The sequence below is a fragment of the Myotis nattereri genome (genome assembly GCF_964212035.1).
Source record: "Myotis nattereri genome assembly, chromosome: 7".
NCBI classification, from domain to species: Eukaryota; Metazoa; Chordata; class Mammalia; order Chiroptera; family Vespertilionidae; genus Myotis; species Myotis nattereri.
The window spans coordinates 51,035,250-51,054,491 of record NC_138082.1 but is presented as its reverse complement, the minus strand read 5'-3'; the positions used below and the strand labels follow the sequence as shown (position 1 = coordinate 51,054,491).

At 40.6% G+C, this 19,242-nt stretch overlaps 1 protein-coding gene across 1 annotated transcript in view; it reads right to left on the bottom strand.

The window, feature by feature from the left end:
- Positions 1-19,242, bottom strand: part of LOC308522727 (sodium channel protein type 3 subunit alpha-like) — a gene marked incomplete at its 3' end in the record, with an annotated part of 110,076 nt that overhangs the window by 41,396 nt on the left and 49,438 nt on the right. Inside the window, 4 exon segments of the mRNA XM_081096285.1 lie at positions 1,524-1,762; positions 3,140-3,272; positions 4,331-4,627; positions 11,305-11,595. Of these exon segments, the coding sequence (XP_080952411.1) occupies positions 1,524-1,762; positions 3,140-3,272; positions 4,331-4,627; positions 11,305-11,595 (960 nt within the window).

Sequence of the window (19,242 nt, the reverse complement as noted above, 5' to 3'; positions counted from 1 at the left end):
TAGTCTGCCATGTTTTCATACGGCTCCACCCTCTGCCAGGCTGATTAAACCAGAAGTGAGCATCTAACCCATGCTATGCCAGAGTTCCCCTGTCATGAGAGTATTTGGACTGAAACTGAAAAGAGAGCCAGTCTTTTCTCAGTGCAGAGGTTACAAGAGGTCAAACCAGTGATCTATGATAAGCATATTTCCTGAACTAGAGATAAAAGATGCAATGATTATTTGGGCTACATCAAAGTCCTTGGTTAAAGCAATTTCTTGGAGCCCAACTACAAAATTACCCTTTCTGTGGTTTGGTAGTCTATCTTTCCTTTCCATTCCACAAGTCATCCCCCTTCCCACTTTAAGCTAGTTTGAGGGTTTTTTTCTGTTTTGTGCCAAAAGGAAGATCTTGATTAACAAACTAAATAAAATACTTTTCTTACTTGTTTATTCATTCCAATTTCTTTATGTAATTTAGGAGGAAACGTACGTGTCAACACACATACATAGGTGACTGCTCTAGTAATTTGAATCAAAACTGGCTAAATTACAAATGCATTTTACCAACTATTTCTTCTCTTTGTGAATACTACTGAAACATTTCATTAGATCAGCAATTTTCAACTGGTGTTCTGCCAGAAGCACACTGGTGTGTGGCAAGAATTTTGTAAACATGCAATACCTGACTATTTAGTCAGGATACTGCCCCTTTTTCCTTAGATTGCCAAATTAAAAAATATCAGGAGCCAACTCAACAATAGCCATCAGTGTGAATGAATCAAAATTACACTTATTTTCTTGTCAGATCATCAAAAATAATTTTTTTGGTGTGCCACAGAATTTTTGTAATTAGTTTGTGTGTCATGAGATGAAAAGGGTTGAAAATTGCTGTTTTAGGTAATTCAATTTGAAATAACTATGCCCTCTATTATACAGAAATTAACCTGTGTGTTCCTTTAATTGGACATGATTTCTTAAGAGGCTATATGTGCTAAAATTCATGCTTATGGAGCTAGATTTAGATCTGATGGTTTCGCTAGACCGATATCTTCAACAAGAATGACAGTAAAAATTTTAACAAGTTTACAACTGGTGAGACCATTATCTACCAGACTGACGTTGATCTAAACCAGCTATGGGCAAACTACGGCCAGCGGGCTGGATCCGGCCCGTTTGAAATGAATAAAACTAAAAAAAAAAAAAAAAGACCGTACCCTTTTATGGAATGATGTTTACTTTGAATTTATTTTAGTTCACACAAACACTCCATTCATGCTTTTGTTCCGGCCCTCCGGTCCAGTTTAAGAACCCATTGTGGCCCTCGAGTCAAAAAGTTTGCTCACCCCTGATAAACAATCAGTAGTCAAAGTAGTTGAATTTTAGACCTTATCACTGAGAGTCTTTATAATATTTCTTTAGGTTTTTTTCCTGTGGAAAAAAAGACTATATTTTTTGTTTCAATGCAGCACAAATGGGTTTCTTTTTTGATCTATATCCCCCACTCCTGCCCAAGGAATTAAGTAAACTTCAAATAAACTTACCAGGTTTCCTATAGTCAACACACTACTGAATTGACCAGTCATTGGATAGTGCTCCATGGCCATAAAGAGGGTGTTTAAGACAATGCAAATAGTGATGGCAAGATCAACAAATGGGTCCATCACAATTAAATTCACAAGATGCTTCACTTTTAACCATACATCACAGCAGTCCCAGATCAAAAACACATTGGCAAATCTATACCAGCAAGGTGGACATTTCTGCCTAGATTCTTCAAGTTCTAGAAGAAGAATAAAGAAGAGTTAGTAAAAAAAAAAAAAAAACATTGAAAATGAATTGCTGCTCTAGATTATACATTATTTTATAAAATGGACATTTCTACTTGGGGAATAGAAGTTGATACAACAGCTTAACATACTTGAGAAGACAATCCCATTAAATATTTTCATAAAATGTTCATTAAGAATGTCATGAAATAGACTTTATTTATCCTTTAATTAAATACAAAAAAATAAACACTTTGAATTTAATATTTTGCTTCAAACTAACTTCATTACCTAATAACTTAGGTAATAGTTGATTAAATTGCTCTATTCTCTCATCAAAACAAGTTTTTGTATCAGCTTTGTAGGTATATTAAATGTATCAAAGAATTATTGTTTAATTTAAAAGTACCTTTTTAAAAACACCGTTTAAAGATGGGATCTTTATCAATACATGTGACTTATTCTTTCCTCTGATTATTTCCACAACAGCACTGATCTTGCACACAATGAGAATATAGTATATATATATATATATATTTAGTATAGATTGAAACCCAAATCTACTTCTGTTATTCATATTTCTTTATATGTTTCAGAAGTTTAGCCTCCTATATAAAAATTACTAGTAATTTTAATGGGTGAAGCCTGTTAAAAAATAATGATGTGACTGCTTAGATATCCAATACACTAGTAGAAGAAGATACAAAATGTAACTGATGCTTTCTAAAGAACATATGTTAGGTATGACTTATGTAACAACATACACTGCAGTGCTAATTAAATAGCCTTCTAAACTTCAAGAAGTGATGACTCATTTAATGAATGAATAAAGGATTAATAATTACTGCCCATTCCCCTGTGTCAAAATTAGTAAGCATTGTGTCAGCTCTCCTTTGAGAGGATGTAATGGTTTCTGGGAATGTGGAAGATGGGGGAGATCTTTAGGGCCCTTGCTGAAGTGGAGCACACGTTTTGATTTGTTCAACTCACTCATATGCTTCTCTGAACCCCATTACCACCTCCTTGCCTGGAAAACAGGTTAAAGGTTGAAAGAGACGTTTCTTTGTGCTTCTTCATACCAACACTTAAAAGGGGAAGGGTTTACTCTAATTGCTTAAGGATAATGTAATATCAGGGTAAATAATCACTGATATAGTATCAAGTGGGGAAATGCCACTCTGCAGAGATGTTAAGGACCAAAGTAAAAAAGAAATAAGAACAGTATTAGTTTCTATAACCAATGAGAACGTAATATGTTCATATATCATCTACTTAGGTCTAATATGTAGTTCTGATCCTGGGTAATTAACTGTGGTAATTTAAAGAGAAGACCTGGGTTCCACAAAGCATCTGATTATAGAAAGCGGCCTGCCTCATGGCCTGCTTCTTACCCTCCATTGTGTTGGTCAGGATGCTGGCTATGCTCATGGCTCTCTGCCTTCCAGAGGAATCCTCTAGCATTTCCATCGAAATCTGGTAAGAACTTAGCCTTCTCTTTCTGACTTCTGTTTCGGTGGTGGTGCCCTGCAAACCAAATACTGATGGCTCAAACCACCCTTTTCAATGACTAATACAACACCACATAGTATTTTTTTTGGAAAACCGTGCTACATGCAATTTTTCCAAGTCACAATTTTCAAGTAATAAAATATTAAATTTGTTCTTAAGTTATAAACAGTTTTTTTAAAAATTACCTTAGGTGGTAGCCTTTACCAAGAATTCACCAGTTAGAATGCAATTGTATAGGGCAATTATATTGCAGAACCTGCTGGATTTTTCAGGGAAATTTTCATAAGCATGCTAATGTCAAATATTGTTTCATCTTGTTCACATTCAAATTGTTTTTCTGCTTATTTCAATAACTTATAATCAGATCAATCTTCCCTCCCAATAAATAATAGGATTAGATAGTCCCAAGGGTAAGTTATTTTACTTGAGGCTATATTGACAATATTGACATATATGGGCCAATTTTTTCATGCACAAACACAGATGTACAATGAAATGTGTGTGCTTTCCTGAGATTTTCTTAATTATTTCTATATGCCATTTTATAAGAAATAATATTTTAGAGCCATTTTAATAGATTCAAAAATATTTGAGTCACTGTGATATTGACAGTTGTGTAAAAACTGCCCATTATCTATATTGCTCACTATAATATTTAATTTTAAATATATGAAATTTCCAGAATATGAAAAATTCTGGGTGATCATATATCTATAATAATGATTTGGTTGTTAAAGTGCACATTATTTTGTGTTGGCAGGTCTACTGAATTTGCAGATATTATTTCATCCCAGATTCTAAAAACTGGTCTCTTTTAACTTCAAGCATTTGAAAGCTATGGTCCCATACAATTCAACTGATTCTAAAAAGTTTGTTGTTTTGCATTCAGTGAATAATACATAATATTTAAGGACTGCTTCCAAAATGGCAGTCCATAAAAATAATGTATTATTTCATTACTAGGCCTTGACTATTTCAAATTGGTATATAATGTCAGTAGGAGCTAACTTATTATCTATTATCACCTCTGGCAGTTGTCCAGTAGGTGAGGTTAAAGCTGATGGTCCACCCACCAAGGAAACCACACCATTGCAATCCACAGTGCTGTGCATCTTCCCATTTGCTGGAAGCCCTGGCACCATCCTGGATGACATACTGGCCTGACTAACGTTACTGTTGCGTCGCTCTCCATGTCTGTGGGGCACAAACAGTGAGTCTCTCCTGCTCTCGCTGTCTTCAAATGTACTGTGCTCATCATCAGCAAAGTCATTTTCAGAACCGACATCCTTGGCCCGACCTCTGAAGCTGAAAATACTTGTTTTGCTGTTGCGTCGTGGGGAAAACAGGGAGCCACGGATACTTAGCAGAGACTGAGGAGAGAGCAAGGAAGAAAGGGATGGGGGGGGGGGGGGCACACACACAATTATTTAATAAAAGTCCTAATATTGCACAATCTATTTTCTTTTGGGTGTAGAATAGTCTCGCTCTTAAACACAGGTAATCAAATTTATGGAGAACACACATGTTTTGATATTTTTATGATAGATCACAATGCAAATTTAAGTATAAAGTGTTCATTTCTTTACTGAGAATCTTGATTTGCAAGTTATTAAGTCCACGACCATTTCATTTAATCTTCATCTAGTACTGTGAGGTGTATTTTTTTTTTAATATATTTTATTGATTTTTCACAGAGAGGAAGGGAGAGAGATAGAGAGAGTTAGAAACATCGATGAGAGAGAAACATCGATCAGCTGCCTCTTGCACATCCCCCACTGGGGATGTGCCCGCAACCCAGGTACATGTCCTTGACCGGAATCGAACCCGGGACCTCTCAGTCCGCAGGCTGACCCTCTATCCACTGAGCCAAACCGGTTTCGGCGTGAGGTGTATTTTTTACTCACAATGTTATAAGGCTGGAACTTCATGTTGAAGAGGACAAGTGGGTTTTTTGTCTGTTTTGGTGGGAGTGATAGTTAAACAAGTAGTAGGTTGCTTTCTCTGCCAAATACTATGATCTGAAAGGACCTACAACTTGGAAAATAAGTTATGGCTCAAGTGAGACTGTTGGCTCAGATTTCAAATATTTGTAGAAAATATTTTACTTCTGGATATAATGGTTTAAAAAACAAAACTATTTTCTCTTCATTCACTTCTTTTGGATTCTGACAGGAAATTATTCTTTTTCCAGACCTGTTTGTCTCTATCCCCCTGGGAATGAAAGTCATCAAGTTAATCTATGACGCTGTCTGCCAAATTTGCTAGCAGTTTCCCAAATGGCTAATCATGATTCACGCTATTTGGGAGAATATATATCAGAGTAATGACAACAGAGAGTATTTCTAAACTGCTTTATAAATCATTTTCTTATTTAACATTTAACACTAAGTGCTTTAAAAAGCAAGATATATATACTTGACTTTGCTAAAGAGGGTGATATAAAACACAGCTTATCCTTCTGATCTCACTTTAATTTTATTAAAAGGAACTGGATGATTCAAAACCATTTTGAACATTACAGATGTTCGCAAATAAATCAAGTTAATAGTTCCTGGTACAGGAAAATGAGGATTTAGTATGAAGTCTCTTCTTTCACTTTTTGGATAGATTTTAAACTCGCAGCACCGAATACTTCTACGTTTATTCTAGCCTTGATGGTAGTTTTCAAAGACATCTTTATTCAGTCTGCAGAACCTTGGTTTACTCCCTTTCTCACTGACTGTGACACTCCCTGTTGCTCCCCCTCCCCCGACTCTCCAGTTCATCTCTCATGACCTCTCCTATCTCTCTGCATAGCCAGGGTAATAATGTATTTGTGCATACAGACACATGTGCATACATAGTCATATGTCAGCATAAATATGCCCGGATCCTCCCTTTCTTTCCCCAAGCTTCAGTGTAAAACCAAATAAAATTTTAGTGGGGAAAAACATTGGAAAGGCAAACTCCATCAAATTTATTTTGGTCCCTCTGCCTAATTAGGTAATGCTGATTTTCTTAGGCCTCATTCATAGCTTTATTTTTATGACTTTTCCCAGACTACAAAGCACTAGGATAATCTTTGTTGCCCTTTATAGCGGGGATGCTCTGAGAAGATACTATGCATTTAAAAAGATGCCATTGGCCCGGCCGGCATAGATCAGTGATTGAGCATCGATTGTTGAACCAAGAGGTCACAGTTCAATTCCTGGTCAGGGCACGTGCCCGGGTTGCGAGCTCAGTCCCAAGTGTGAGAGTGCAGGAGGCATCCAATCAATGGTTCTCTCTCATCAGTGATGTTTCTATTTCTCTCTCCCTCTCCCTTCCTCTCTGAATAAATAGAAATATATTAAAATAAGATAAATAAAATAAAAAAGGTGCCGTTGCTTTGGATTTGGTTAGGATCGCCACAGGAAATACTGACTGCCTATTTGTCCAACCTGCGGCTGTGCCTGCATGACACACGTTTGTGCAGCAGGTTTGTCTACTCACTATGGACAGCACTTAGGCGGATTTCCACTCTTCAAACTGATCAAGAAATTAGACATTAAGGAGAAAGTAATTGAGCCCCTCATTATAAAGAATGTTAATGTTTTAAATCTCCTCAGATTCAATTTAAATGATCAGTACCTTGGTGATGTCCAGACTGGTTTTTGAAACTTTAGTGTGGATTTTTAGGTCCTTGCCTTCTGGAATTTGGATTCAGTGAGAGAGGGTCAGACTCTGGAATCTGAATATTCACCAGGTGGTTCTGTGCAGGGGGTCCTCACTCTACACTCTTACATTAATCCCTAGCACGGGTCAGTGTAATCATCTTCATATACTCCTGTTCAGAGGCTATCTTTGGAAACTGAAATTCTGTATGCAAAGGTTGGGAGTATGTGGAACATTCATAATGTATCCTGTACATGCCTTTAATTTGCATGTTTTCATGTCAGGGTGTTTTCAAAGGCGGTCCAGATCTTTGAGTTTATTTGAAACTTCTATTCACTCTTCAGAAAGTATAATAATGGGTGTGAGCACAGCTTTCAAGGCAATGGAGACTGAAAAAGGCGATGACAAAAATAGTATTCAGAGAAAAGGAACCAAAAATAACACACTAAAAGATGCAGCAGAGTGCAGGGAATGCCCACAGCTGCGCCAGGCCTTTCTCCAGGGAAAACAAGCTTTTGTGCTCTAGGAGCGAAAGATCCTCTTTCTTTGCCTCAGGCATGCCCACACGTCCATCCCAGGGTTTTATGTTACCTTGGCCCAGAAGGTAAATCTGAACTCTTTTTCTTAATTTTCAACAACAGAAGGGAGAATAGAAGAAGTCAGGTCTGTAAAACACAATGCAGGGCTGGACTCAAGTGGTTTTGTAAAAGTCAAGGTGGAAGACGATGCAGGGAATTTACCTCTGGCTGTCAGCTAATTTCCCTCTGCTAGGCCCCTCCATGGCTCCTCAGCACGGGCCTCCCGGCTGCCTGTTGGGCATCCCAGGCACACTACTGCACCGGGGACCGACTTACACTTTCTGGAAGAGCCGACTTACACTTGCTCTTCCGTGAGGTAGCTTCTTCGCTTGGCATCTCTAAATGTTTGCTAAGTGTCTCTTTTACAGTGAGGTTTTCCAGACCAACCCTATTTAAAATGTTTATCTCCAGTTAGTGATCCTGATTCCTCTTTTCAACTTTATTTATTCCTATACACCTTCTAAGACTTATTGTCTGTCTCTTCCTTTAATATAAAGTTCCCTGAGGTCAGCAAATTGTATTGCTTTTGTTCAGTGAGATATTTTCAGCATCTAGAAGTGTTTCTGCCACACAGTAGGTTATTAATAAATATTTGTTGATTGGACAAATGAACTAATCCACAAGTTTTTTTTGAGCACCACGATGAAACAATGGTGGACAAATGCTGATTTTCAAAAACACATAGATATGTTCATGTAAATGTTGCTATACTCAAATTTCTAGTTTCTCATTTAGAATTCATTTTACCTATTTTAACTTAATAAGAGCTTTACTATTTGTCACATAGGTATTCCATATTGTTTAATTCCACACAACTGTTTAAGGTAGACATTATCACCCCATTTTACAAAGTAAAAGTGACTCGACCATGGTCACAGAACTAATTTGGAGTTGAAATATGAACACAGGCTTTGTAACATCAATCATTAAGCTGTGGTGTCAAATAATACTAATCCTAACAATTTCTACTAATCTTAATAATGCTAAACTATATCAGAGATGATAGTTTAAGCCAAAAAAGAATTTGGTTCTATAGAGGTTCAAGTTAAACTCAAAAGTGTTATACTGATGTACTGTCATACTTTATATTTGTATTATGCCAGATAGTTGTTGGATCTCTTGATACCAGCATTATCTGTAGGAAACAGTGTTCATCTTATAACTTTTTCTGTGTACATAACTATTTTGTCCGAATATGAAAAGTCAAGCTATAAATTATTAACAGAGTTAATTTTCATTTACACATTAAATGTAAATTATAAATTAAATACCCATTGATAACTTGTATATGCCTTTTGCTCCCAACCAATAACTAAACAATGAATTTTGTACTTATTCCACTTTTTAAAGAAGTTTTATAAGAAGTTTGTTCTTTATAAGAAGGACATATAGCCCTCAGTTGATATATATATATATATATTTTGCTCTAACTTAATTTTAATTATGTAGAGTGTTCCTCAAAATATTACCTTTAGGGTATAATTATGACCCAGATTAATATGATTAGAAGAGTTAATAATTCATTGTACATGAGCATTTAATGGAACCAGTGTTCAAAGTCATAAGTACTTAATCACCAATTTCATAACTATTTACTCTTTACATTATGTAACAGATAAAACTTATTGACAGAAAGTTAAAACGATTTTTCTCTCTGACTTGACATATGCTAAAGAATTGATTAGATGGCATTAAATCAGAACAAAAATAGACCATCTTCAATTTAGTTCTCTTCAAGAGCAATTAGGTCATAATTTCATTCTAATGAATTATAGCATGACACCAGATCAGGATAATGGAGACTCACAGCAGTACAGTTCTCCTATCCTATCTTATAAAGAGGAAATATGCTAATTGACCCTCATGCTATTACAAAGAGAGTGGCACCCACAGCCAATAAGGAGGGAATATGCTAATTGAATTCAATTAGCATATTCCCTCCTTATTGGCTGTGGGTGCCACTCAAAGATGGCAGAGTCCACAGCCACAAGATGGTGGTGCCCAGTCCCCTTAGCCCCGCTGGGGCCCGGCCTTGCCACACACCTGCCTTTGGAGTCCCCCAGTTCCCTCAGCCCCCCAGCTTCACAGGGTCGGCCCAAGGCACAGGCAAGCCTTAGATGGCTGCAGCCCAGCTGCCCAGGGCCAGCCTGAGGCACAGGCAAGCCTCGGTTGTCAGATGCCCAGCCTCCCAGGGCCGCCCAAGGCTCAGGTAATGAGGGCCGGCTGAGGCTTGCGCTGCCAGCAGTGGCAGCAGCAAAGGTGTGATGGGGGCATCGCCTTCCCCTGATCGCCGGGTCACCTCCCACCCCTGAGGGCTCCCAGTCTGTGAGAGGGGGCAGGCCGGGCTGAGGGACACCCCCTCCAGTGCATGAATTTTTATGTACTGGGCCTCTAGTCAGAAGATAAAGGCCAAGTCCAGAGACATTTTTTTTCAAGATTCATAACATATGTTGCAATCAGAACCACAGATAATAAAGGCAGAAACCCAGATGTAAAGAAGATAAATTCATCTGAGGTCTCAGAAAGGAAAAGGTAAGCAAAGGATTGCAAAACTATCTCCCTGAAAAGTATGATAGAGAGGTTTTATTCCCCACAGCAACTCCCCTCAAAAAAAAAAGCAGATGAAGAAACATGGTCTCAAAATAATGCAACATTTAAAGCTGATTACCTTAAGTTAAAAGTTAATCTATATAAAAGGCTAATGTGTGAAGTGTCCCTCCCACTGTCTGACCAGTCGCTATGATGCACACTGACCACCAGGTGGCAGATGCTCAACACAGGAGCTGCCATGATATGCACTTGCTATTTATAGAGAAATGGCACCGTGGACCTGGTGCCCACAAAGCAACACTCGGCTTCCCCCAAGTAAGACACAGGTCCTGCCACCACCCCAGAGCGACAGCCCACCAAACCGCAGCTGACACTGCCAAGACCCCATGGTGCAAAATGCGGCCCACAGCCCAGCCCAGCCCAGAAACGGTGTCTGTGGGCACTGGATAATGACATCACATAGTAATGCCCAGCTTCCTCTCCCTAGTGACTAGCCTCCTTACAGTTTCTTCAGCCCAGGAACATGACTTGCTTCATAGCTAGGTGGCAACATTTCACACTGTAACCGAATGTTTTCCCATGCCTCATCTCATTTGATCCTCACAGAAGTCCTGGAGCAGGTAAATAAGAGACTCAGTAGAATCCTATTTTCTTTTCATTAGCCGGAAAACAGAGATTTAGAAAGTTTAGAAACTTGATCCAATTGAAAAGAAGTAAGAAATGGTGGACCTTGAAAACAACTTCAGGTTTTCTCACTGCACAGAATATAGTCAAACACTGCTACAATTAAATATTTTACCCTTTGTTCTCCCTGCGTGATCTATAATAATCTGCTTCATGTTGATATTTACTGCTGTGTTGCTGACAATTACCTGAAAGAGAAGTTGGGGTGCTTCACTGGGCTGGAAAAAGTTTAGCTAAATCAGAAAGCAGGTCTAATTAAGCAAGTTCATTCTATATCTATAAAAGGCTACGTTGACTCACGCAGGCACAATACATATAAAGCTCTCACTGGCGCCAATCGCACGCATGTGTTTTGATCTATCATTATAGGGAAAGGGCGAATACCAATATTAAAATATTTCTTCTAATTCATGCACTGGGCCACTAGTGGTTTAATAAAAGTCTTGTTTAAAAGTAATTTATAATACAAATATAAATAACTATAGTAAATACTAGTGACCCGCCTTTCATTTAAATCAGATATACAAAACAAAACACAGCAATTAACAAGCAACCGCAATGACAAAGTAAATTGGAGCACTTGGTAGAAAGCCAAGCCATACCTGATGAGGGGAGTAGAATTTCTTGTCACTAGTCAGGCGGTTTCCGTCCATGGAATAAAGGAAGCTTCTTCTCTTGACACTGTCTTCAGATTCAGATTTGGGAAACCTGTCTCCCTCGCCTTTGTTGTTTCCTTCAAGACGCTCCCTCTGTCTTCTCTTCTTCCTTCTGTTCCTCCACTCCTTAGCACTTTTGGAGCTTAACTTTGAGGCTTCTGAGGAACTTTCCAAGAGCTCTCCCAGGCCACCTATTCCACTAAAATCTCTTGAAGCAGCTGATGCTGCTGCAACTGCCTGTTTAAAACGGAGCGAGGCACTGGTTAGAACATACGACTTTGAAAACAGTTCAGTGGTACAAATGTTGCCACTTATGGCTATTAACTATATGTGAACATGATGTCTTCTGGTCATTTCATTGGCTTTCACTACAAGAGTTCCATTACTAATGACACAGTTTTACATACCATAAAGCAATATGCATTAGGGCAAGAAAAGTCCTGTTTGGCACATCTCCTGAAAAGATGTGGCAACTTGGTGGAGATGAGCTTCATTTCAGGAGACAGTTATTCTCTTAAAAAATATCTTCTACATTTTAAAAGCAAATGTTTCTTTTCCTGATTGCTGGTCTGGTTACTATTCCAACTCCATTCATAAGCGTGTTTCTTCTGAAACATGTGATTGTAAACAATTGCGTGGCAGTTTTTTTTTTCTTTCTGAATCTAGGACAAAATATTTGTGTGTTTGTGTGAACTCAAAGCATTTAAAGTGTTTACTATTTACTTCTGGATAGAAGTTGTGGGAATGTATTGGCTAGTTTATCCTCTTACTTCATTTGAATTACATTTATTACTATAGTTCACATCTTTAGGGTCATGTTAATCCCAGAGATCAATGATTAATTTACTGCATAGCACTTTTAATTTTAAATTCTTCAGTGTTATAAATTATTATAATGAATAATAACACATGCTAACATATCAGTCAATAAGCACCTAAAATTATCATTCAAGGGTTTATGATAATTTTTCAGTATTTTTCCATATTTTAGCACTAAGTACATAGTTAAGCATTTCAAATTTCTGTACATGCTAAAGAAACACAGCCAGCTCTGAGATAAAGTATGGCAAACATTTTGTAATTTTATTTATATGAATAGTATTTTTAGACTGGAAGTGATATAAACATGACTAGAGAGGATATGAAACAGCAATATAGTGCATATCAAAGCTGAGTTCTCATTAAGTATATTCCTGTTTTTAAACATCATCAAGGAAGTGGAAATGATTACATTATGAGGATACTGGTTCAACTCTGTACATATGTCATTCCTAAGTATAAATATCTCTAACTTATCTACCATTTTGTTCTATCTTTTCCACTAGACTATAAGTTAGACAGGACTTTTCCCATGTTTTGGTGTGCATTGCCTAGTATGTCACCTGACATAAAAAAACGGGGGCTCAGTTACTACTTAGTAAATAAAGATGAAAAAAGGCATAATGTTGTCAGTTTTTTTTGGACACTGATGTGGGGTTGGGAGAAGAATAAGGCATACTTAGCTTTGACTTTTCCAGATCTCATAGAAGACTGTCAGAATGTATAACAGAAATGTATTTTAGGAAAGAATGAAGATAAAAGTTATAATGCTTTGACATCATGTTGTGCTTTATGTTTCCTCCTTCCCAGGGAGAAACAAACTCTCCAAAGTAGCTTCCATTCTGAGTCTCATCTCAACTTAAAATATACCATATATAGAGAAACACAAATTCTCTAGGACTAACATGATTCCAGTGTTGGAATCCCTGGTACTATGTATGGTACTAAATACTTGTGTTGAGCTAAGCAACAGATAAAATGTAAGACAGATATTTGTTAATATTGAATACTATATTATTATGGAAACCCAGGTCTAAAATTTGGTATAAGACAATGCCTAGCATTCAGATGAAACATTAATTCAGAATTTGGGTATTTATAGAATTGCATATAGTCAGATAGCCGGACTTTTATTGAATTCTTGGTCATCAGTATTACTTCTAACATCATCAATGATGAAAGATGAGAAATATTATGAGATATTTTAAAATAGGAATATGTTAAATATAAATATTTGTAAAATAAATGAAAAAAAGGAGCACATTTCTGTAGCAAGTTAAATATAGTTGATTATGCCTGATACGCAGAATATACATAATACATACCATTGAAAGAATAGAATATACATGTATTCCTCTTTATCCAAATAAAGTCCTTAATGCACCTTTCCACTTTGAATAGACAGAAACATGCAACACACAGTGCTAATCACTTATTGTCTCACTTGTTGTTAGAAACAAAGGAAGTGGTGGTAATATTCCTTTGCCATAATCCTGAAACTCGTGTTCATTTAAATCACTTCCGTAATTTGTTTTGCATAAGACATGATTTCCCTACCTATTCTGGGTAACAGTTGGCAAATAACTCAAAACCAAAACAGATTTCTAAGGCAACAATGGTAACCTCCCGACACAACACATTTTCTGTGTCACTCACCAACTCAAATCTGTCATTTGTTCCACTTCCAGTGATTTGATGATCCCTCAAAGGCAGATGTTTCCTGTCACCTCTCATGTCTGTGTACCTGTTTATACCTAGCTCTGTGACATGGCCAATGTCCTGTTTATTTGAAAATGGCTTGCTGAATTTCTCTTATAGCAAATAATTAATAAGTCCTTAATAATTACAAGAGTGTAACGTTTTCTTCTTTTAAAATATCTGTGTGATTCAGAATAGGCTCTGTAACTCAGTATCTGTGTCTTTAAAATATAAAACCACATGACTGCCAGTGATTATACTGCATTTTAAACATAAAATCCAGTTTTAAAACCCTTCTCAAAACTACAGGACACCGTCCTGGCCAGTGTGCTCAGTTGGCCGAGCGTTGTCCCATGCATCAAGAAGTCGCCGGTTTGATTCCTGGTCAGGGCACATGCCCAGGTTGTGGGCTTGATCCCCATGATCAGCAAGTTCTAAATATATGGTTGAACTGGGTAACAAACTAACCAATTCATTGTTAAATCCCCATCTCTCTCTCTCTCTCTCTCTCTCTCTCTCTCTCTCTCTCTCTCTCACACACACACACACAAAGCCTAAAATAAAGACCTAATATTATATGCTGTGCATCTTCAAAGTAACTAAGTATTATTAAAAACTTCAATTTTGAAACTACAAATTCCAAGGATATACTGTCAAATAAAGTTTCAAATATCTGGAGCCATCTATCTGAAAAAAAAAAAAAAAAAGAATCCCTATATATCAAAAAGTCACTGTACAAAAGATTTTTTGCACTTCTATTTCTGTCCAAGAAATAGTAACAGGGATCAGATTTACTCTCCTTCCTGAAATAATCAATAAAATGGACAGAATACATGTAATAATGGTTTTGAAGACTGAATGAATGAGACATTGGGTAGAGTATTCAGAAGGATTTTCACTAAACAGTAGGGAATAATTAACAGTAGGGAATAATTAACCCTAAACTAAGTGCTGCCCTAATTCTACCTAACGAATCTCAAAGTTTTGAAGATGTAAAAGGATCAAATTGTTTATAAGTAATGTAACTACGACTCCCAAAAAGGATCAATAATTTTTATAGAAATACAAAAATATTGAGCAAGAAAAAGGTAAAATGAACAGTGCCTGTAATTCAACTGAAGATTTTCGGCAACGTAAAAAAACACACAAAAAACAACAACCAACAAAACAAAACACGCACAGGAGTAAATGGCCATTCATGAAGAAAATGATTAATTAAAACCATATACGTCATAGATGTTAGAATTACTAGATAAGGACTTTAAACAGTTATTACAACTGTATTATATATGTTCAAAATATTAGAAACAAGGGAGACATAAAAGAGATGCAGATTGAGTTTTCAGAGATGAAAACTGTAATGTCTGAGATGGAAAATACCCTGAATGGGATTAATAGAAGACATGATACTGAAGGGGAAAAGATGATCAAGACATAGCAATAGAAACTATCCAAGCCAAAATAAACAAGATGATTCTAAAGCTCAAATGAAACTACAAAGGACCTAGAATAGTCAAAACAGCTTTGAAAAAGATAAAAATAAAGTTGGAGAATTATCTCTATCTGATTGTAAGACTTATTAACCAGCTACAGTAATTAATAGTGTGGTATTGGTGCAAAGACAGACAAATAAATCAATTTAACAGAATAGAATTCAGAAATAGACTCACTCACATATGGAGAACTGATTTTTGACAAAGGTTCAAAGGCAATTAGAGGAGGAAGAATATTTTGTTCAGTAAATAGTGCTGGAATAATTAGATATCTATCCTATCTAATAATAGACAAACATGGTAATTAACCGTACCTCCAAAACGCTTCCCATTGGCTAATCAGGGCAATATGCAAATTAACTGCCAACCAAGATGGCGGCCGGCAGCCAGGCAGCTGAAGCAAACAAGAGGCTTCCTTGCTCCAGTGAAGGAGGAAGGCAAGGTTCCCCGCCTGCCGCTGCGGGCCTCTGAACTGCACTCTAAGCAACTATGTTGCAATTATAGAACCTAAACAAACCCCAGAAACCTGCTTTCAGCCGTCACAGCTGGAGCAAGCAGGACTGAAACAATGTTGCAATTATAGAACCCAAACAAACTCTAGATTCCTGCTTTTCAGCAGCTGAGGCCTCAAGCTGGAGCTGAGCCTAAGAGCTACAGTTGGCTCTCGGCTCCAGTGACAGCCATAGAAGGTAAATAAATCCCAGAATAAAAAAAAAAGTAAAAAAGGAGAGGGGAGCTTCAGTCGCCCGCCAGCCTGAAAACGGCCCTCAGCCCCTCATCCAGGCTGGCAAGGCACCCCAGTGGGGACCCCCACCCTGAAGCAACAAGATGGCAGCTAATTTGCATACTGAAGGTGGGCTGCAGCAGGCAAGTAGCGCCTGCAGGCCATCAGCGCGCAGCAGTGGCTGTGCAAGATCGGCCTCCTGGCCCAGAAGGTACAGGATTGCAGGGACAGCCACTGTGGCAGGCCAGACTGACATCCTCCTGGCCGCACCACGGGGGTTTGTGAATCTGCAAAGCTAGAGGACTCTGGTGTGCACATCCCCCCCTGGCATGCGAACATCCCCCAGCACACTGTCACACTCCCGCGCCTGCAACAGTTGCAAACCAAGGCGTGCACAAGTTCCCCCCGCCTCTCCACCGCACTTCCATCAACCCAGCATGGCTAACACCCCCACAGGATGTGCACACATCCCCTCTGATGCGCTCATGTCCTTTGGAGAGTGTCTGGGTGTTCTGAGTGCTGAGGGTGGGCGCCTGTGAGATGACAGTGAGAGGGCGGAGTTTTGATGCCCTGTTCCCACGGAGGCCAGTGCAGCTATGAGATCACCTCTGGAGGGTTAATGTAGGTGCTGAGGCAGGAGCAGGTGCAGGCAGACACACCTGGTGGGCGCAGGTGGCCCTCTCTGAGGTGCTTCCTGTCAGCGTTCAAGATCAAGAACCCAGAGGCGGAGAGGAATTCTGTCCTCTCAGTGAAACAGTGGGATAGTCGGGGCAACTGTAGAGGAGGAATGTGCACTTTGGGTGCCAGCACCCATGAGTGAAGGCTGCCCTGACCTAGCCTCGCTTGCTTGGGGCCTAGTGCACTCCTGCCGGCCAGCGGGTGACAGGACGTGCTTTTCCAAATTGATGAGAGAAAACGTTGATTCTCTTGCTGCCCACAAAGGTGGAAAGTGAGGTGGGGAGACATGTGGGGAGTGAGCAAGGTTCCTTGTCTGGGGGTTCCAAATATGCTGTTGGTTTCTTTCACCGCTGACTAGAGATATACAAGGTGTCCCCCCAAAATGTATACACACTTTGAATACCTACTAATTCCAATGGTTTTAAGCATAAGAAAGAAACAACAATGGAGCTGTTATCTGTTAAAAGTGTGGTCACAAACAGGTAGTTGGACATTCCCTGTGGGGTCTCAGATTGGAGAGGGTGAAGGCCAGACTGAGGGGCCCCTTTCCCCCTCCCCCCCCCAGTGCACGAATTTCGTGCACCGGGCTCCTAGTCCTATCTAATAAAAGAGAAACATGGTAATTAGCCATACCTCCGCTACCCTTCCCATTGGCTAATCAGGGCGATATGCAAATTAACTGCCAGCCAAGATGGCAACCAGCAGCCAGGCAGCTTGAAGCAAACATGAGGCTTGCTTGCTTCAGTGACGGAGGACTCCAACATTCCCCGCCTGCCTTGCCGGCCTCTGAGCTTGCAGTTTGAAACATTGTTACAAATATAGAAGCTAAACAAAACCCCAGAAACCCGCTTTCAGCCGGCCGGCCGGGATCTCAGAGCTGGAGTTGATATAGTGTCTCAATTATAGAACTCAAACAAACCAGATACCTGCTTTCAGCAGCAGAGGCCTCAGAGCTGGAGCCAGAGCTAAAGCTGGCCCAGAATTAAAAAAAGAAAAAGATAAAAAGGAGCAGTTGGGAGCTTCAGTCACCCACCAGCCTGAAAACAGACCTCAGCCCCTCACCCAGACTGGCCAGGCACCCCAGTGGGAACCCCCACCCTGATCCAGGACACCCTTCAGGGCAAACCAGCCAGCCCCCACCCATGCACCAGACCTCTGTCCTATATAGTAAAAGGGTAATATGCCTCCCAGCACCAGGATCAGCGGAGCCGCGAGGCCTCCCGGCACCAGAATCAGCATGACAGGGGGCAGCGCCCAAACCCCCTGATTGCCCTGCGGCTCTGTGTGTGACAGGGGGCGGGGCCACAAACTCCCTATCGGCCCTGCTCTGTTCATGACAGGGGAAGGCGCCCCAACCCCCTGATCAGCCCTGCTCTGTGCCTGATAGGGGGGAGCTCCCCAACCCCCTGATTGCCCTGCGGCTCTGTGTGTGACAGGCTGCGGTGCCCCAACCCCCTGATTGGCCCTGCTCTGTGTGTGACAGGGTGCGGCACCCCAACTCCCCCCCCCCCCCAACGGGTCCTGCTCTGTGTGTGACAGGGTAGAGCCATAACCTCCCCATCGGCCCTGCCTTGAGTGTGATAGGGGGCAGTGCCTCAACACCCCTATCGGCCCTACTCTGTGAGTGACAGGGGGGGAGCTCCCCAACCCCCTGATCAGCCCTGCTCTGTGCGTGAAAGGGGGGAGCTCCGCAACCCCCTGATGAGCCCTGCTCTGTGAGTGACAGGGTATGGAGCCCCAACCCCCCTGATGGGTCCTGCTCTGTGAGTGACAGGGGGGAGCTCTCCAACCCCCTGATTGGCCCTGCTCTGTGCGTGACAGGGGGTGGCGCCGCAACCTGCCCATTGACCCTGCCTTAAGTGTGACAGGGGGCGGTGCCCCAATCCCCTTATCGGCCCTACCCTGAGCGTGACTGAGGGTGGCATCGCAACCTCCCAATCCACCCTGCTCTGTGCATGACAGGGGGCAGCGCCCCAACTCTCCAATCAGCCTTGCTCTGAGCCCGACCAGGGGCTGCACCTAGGGATTGGGCCTGCCCTCTGCCACCCGGGAGCGGGCCTAAGCCAGCAGGTCGTTATCTCCCGAGGGGTCCCAGACTGCGAGAGGGCACAGGCTGGGCTGAGAGACCCTCCCTTCCCCCCAAGTGCACAAATTTTTGTGCACCAGGCCTCTAGTATATATATAAAAGCCTAAGCAACCGGAGGACTGGCCAGTAGCTATGACCTGCACTGACCACCAGGGGGAAGGCGCTCAATGCAGGAGCTGCCCCCTGATGGTCAGTGCAATTCCACAGCAGGAGCACTGCTCAGCTGACCAACAGACACCAGACTCAGGGCTCACCTGGCAAGCGCAGCTTCAGCGGCGCAAGCCTCTATGGCAGCATTACCGAGTGGCTGTGGCAGGCGTAGCAGGGCCAGGATGAGCAAGAGCAGTGCAGTGCTCGACCCAAGTTCGGCTTCTCCCTGACTGCCT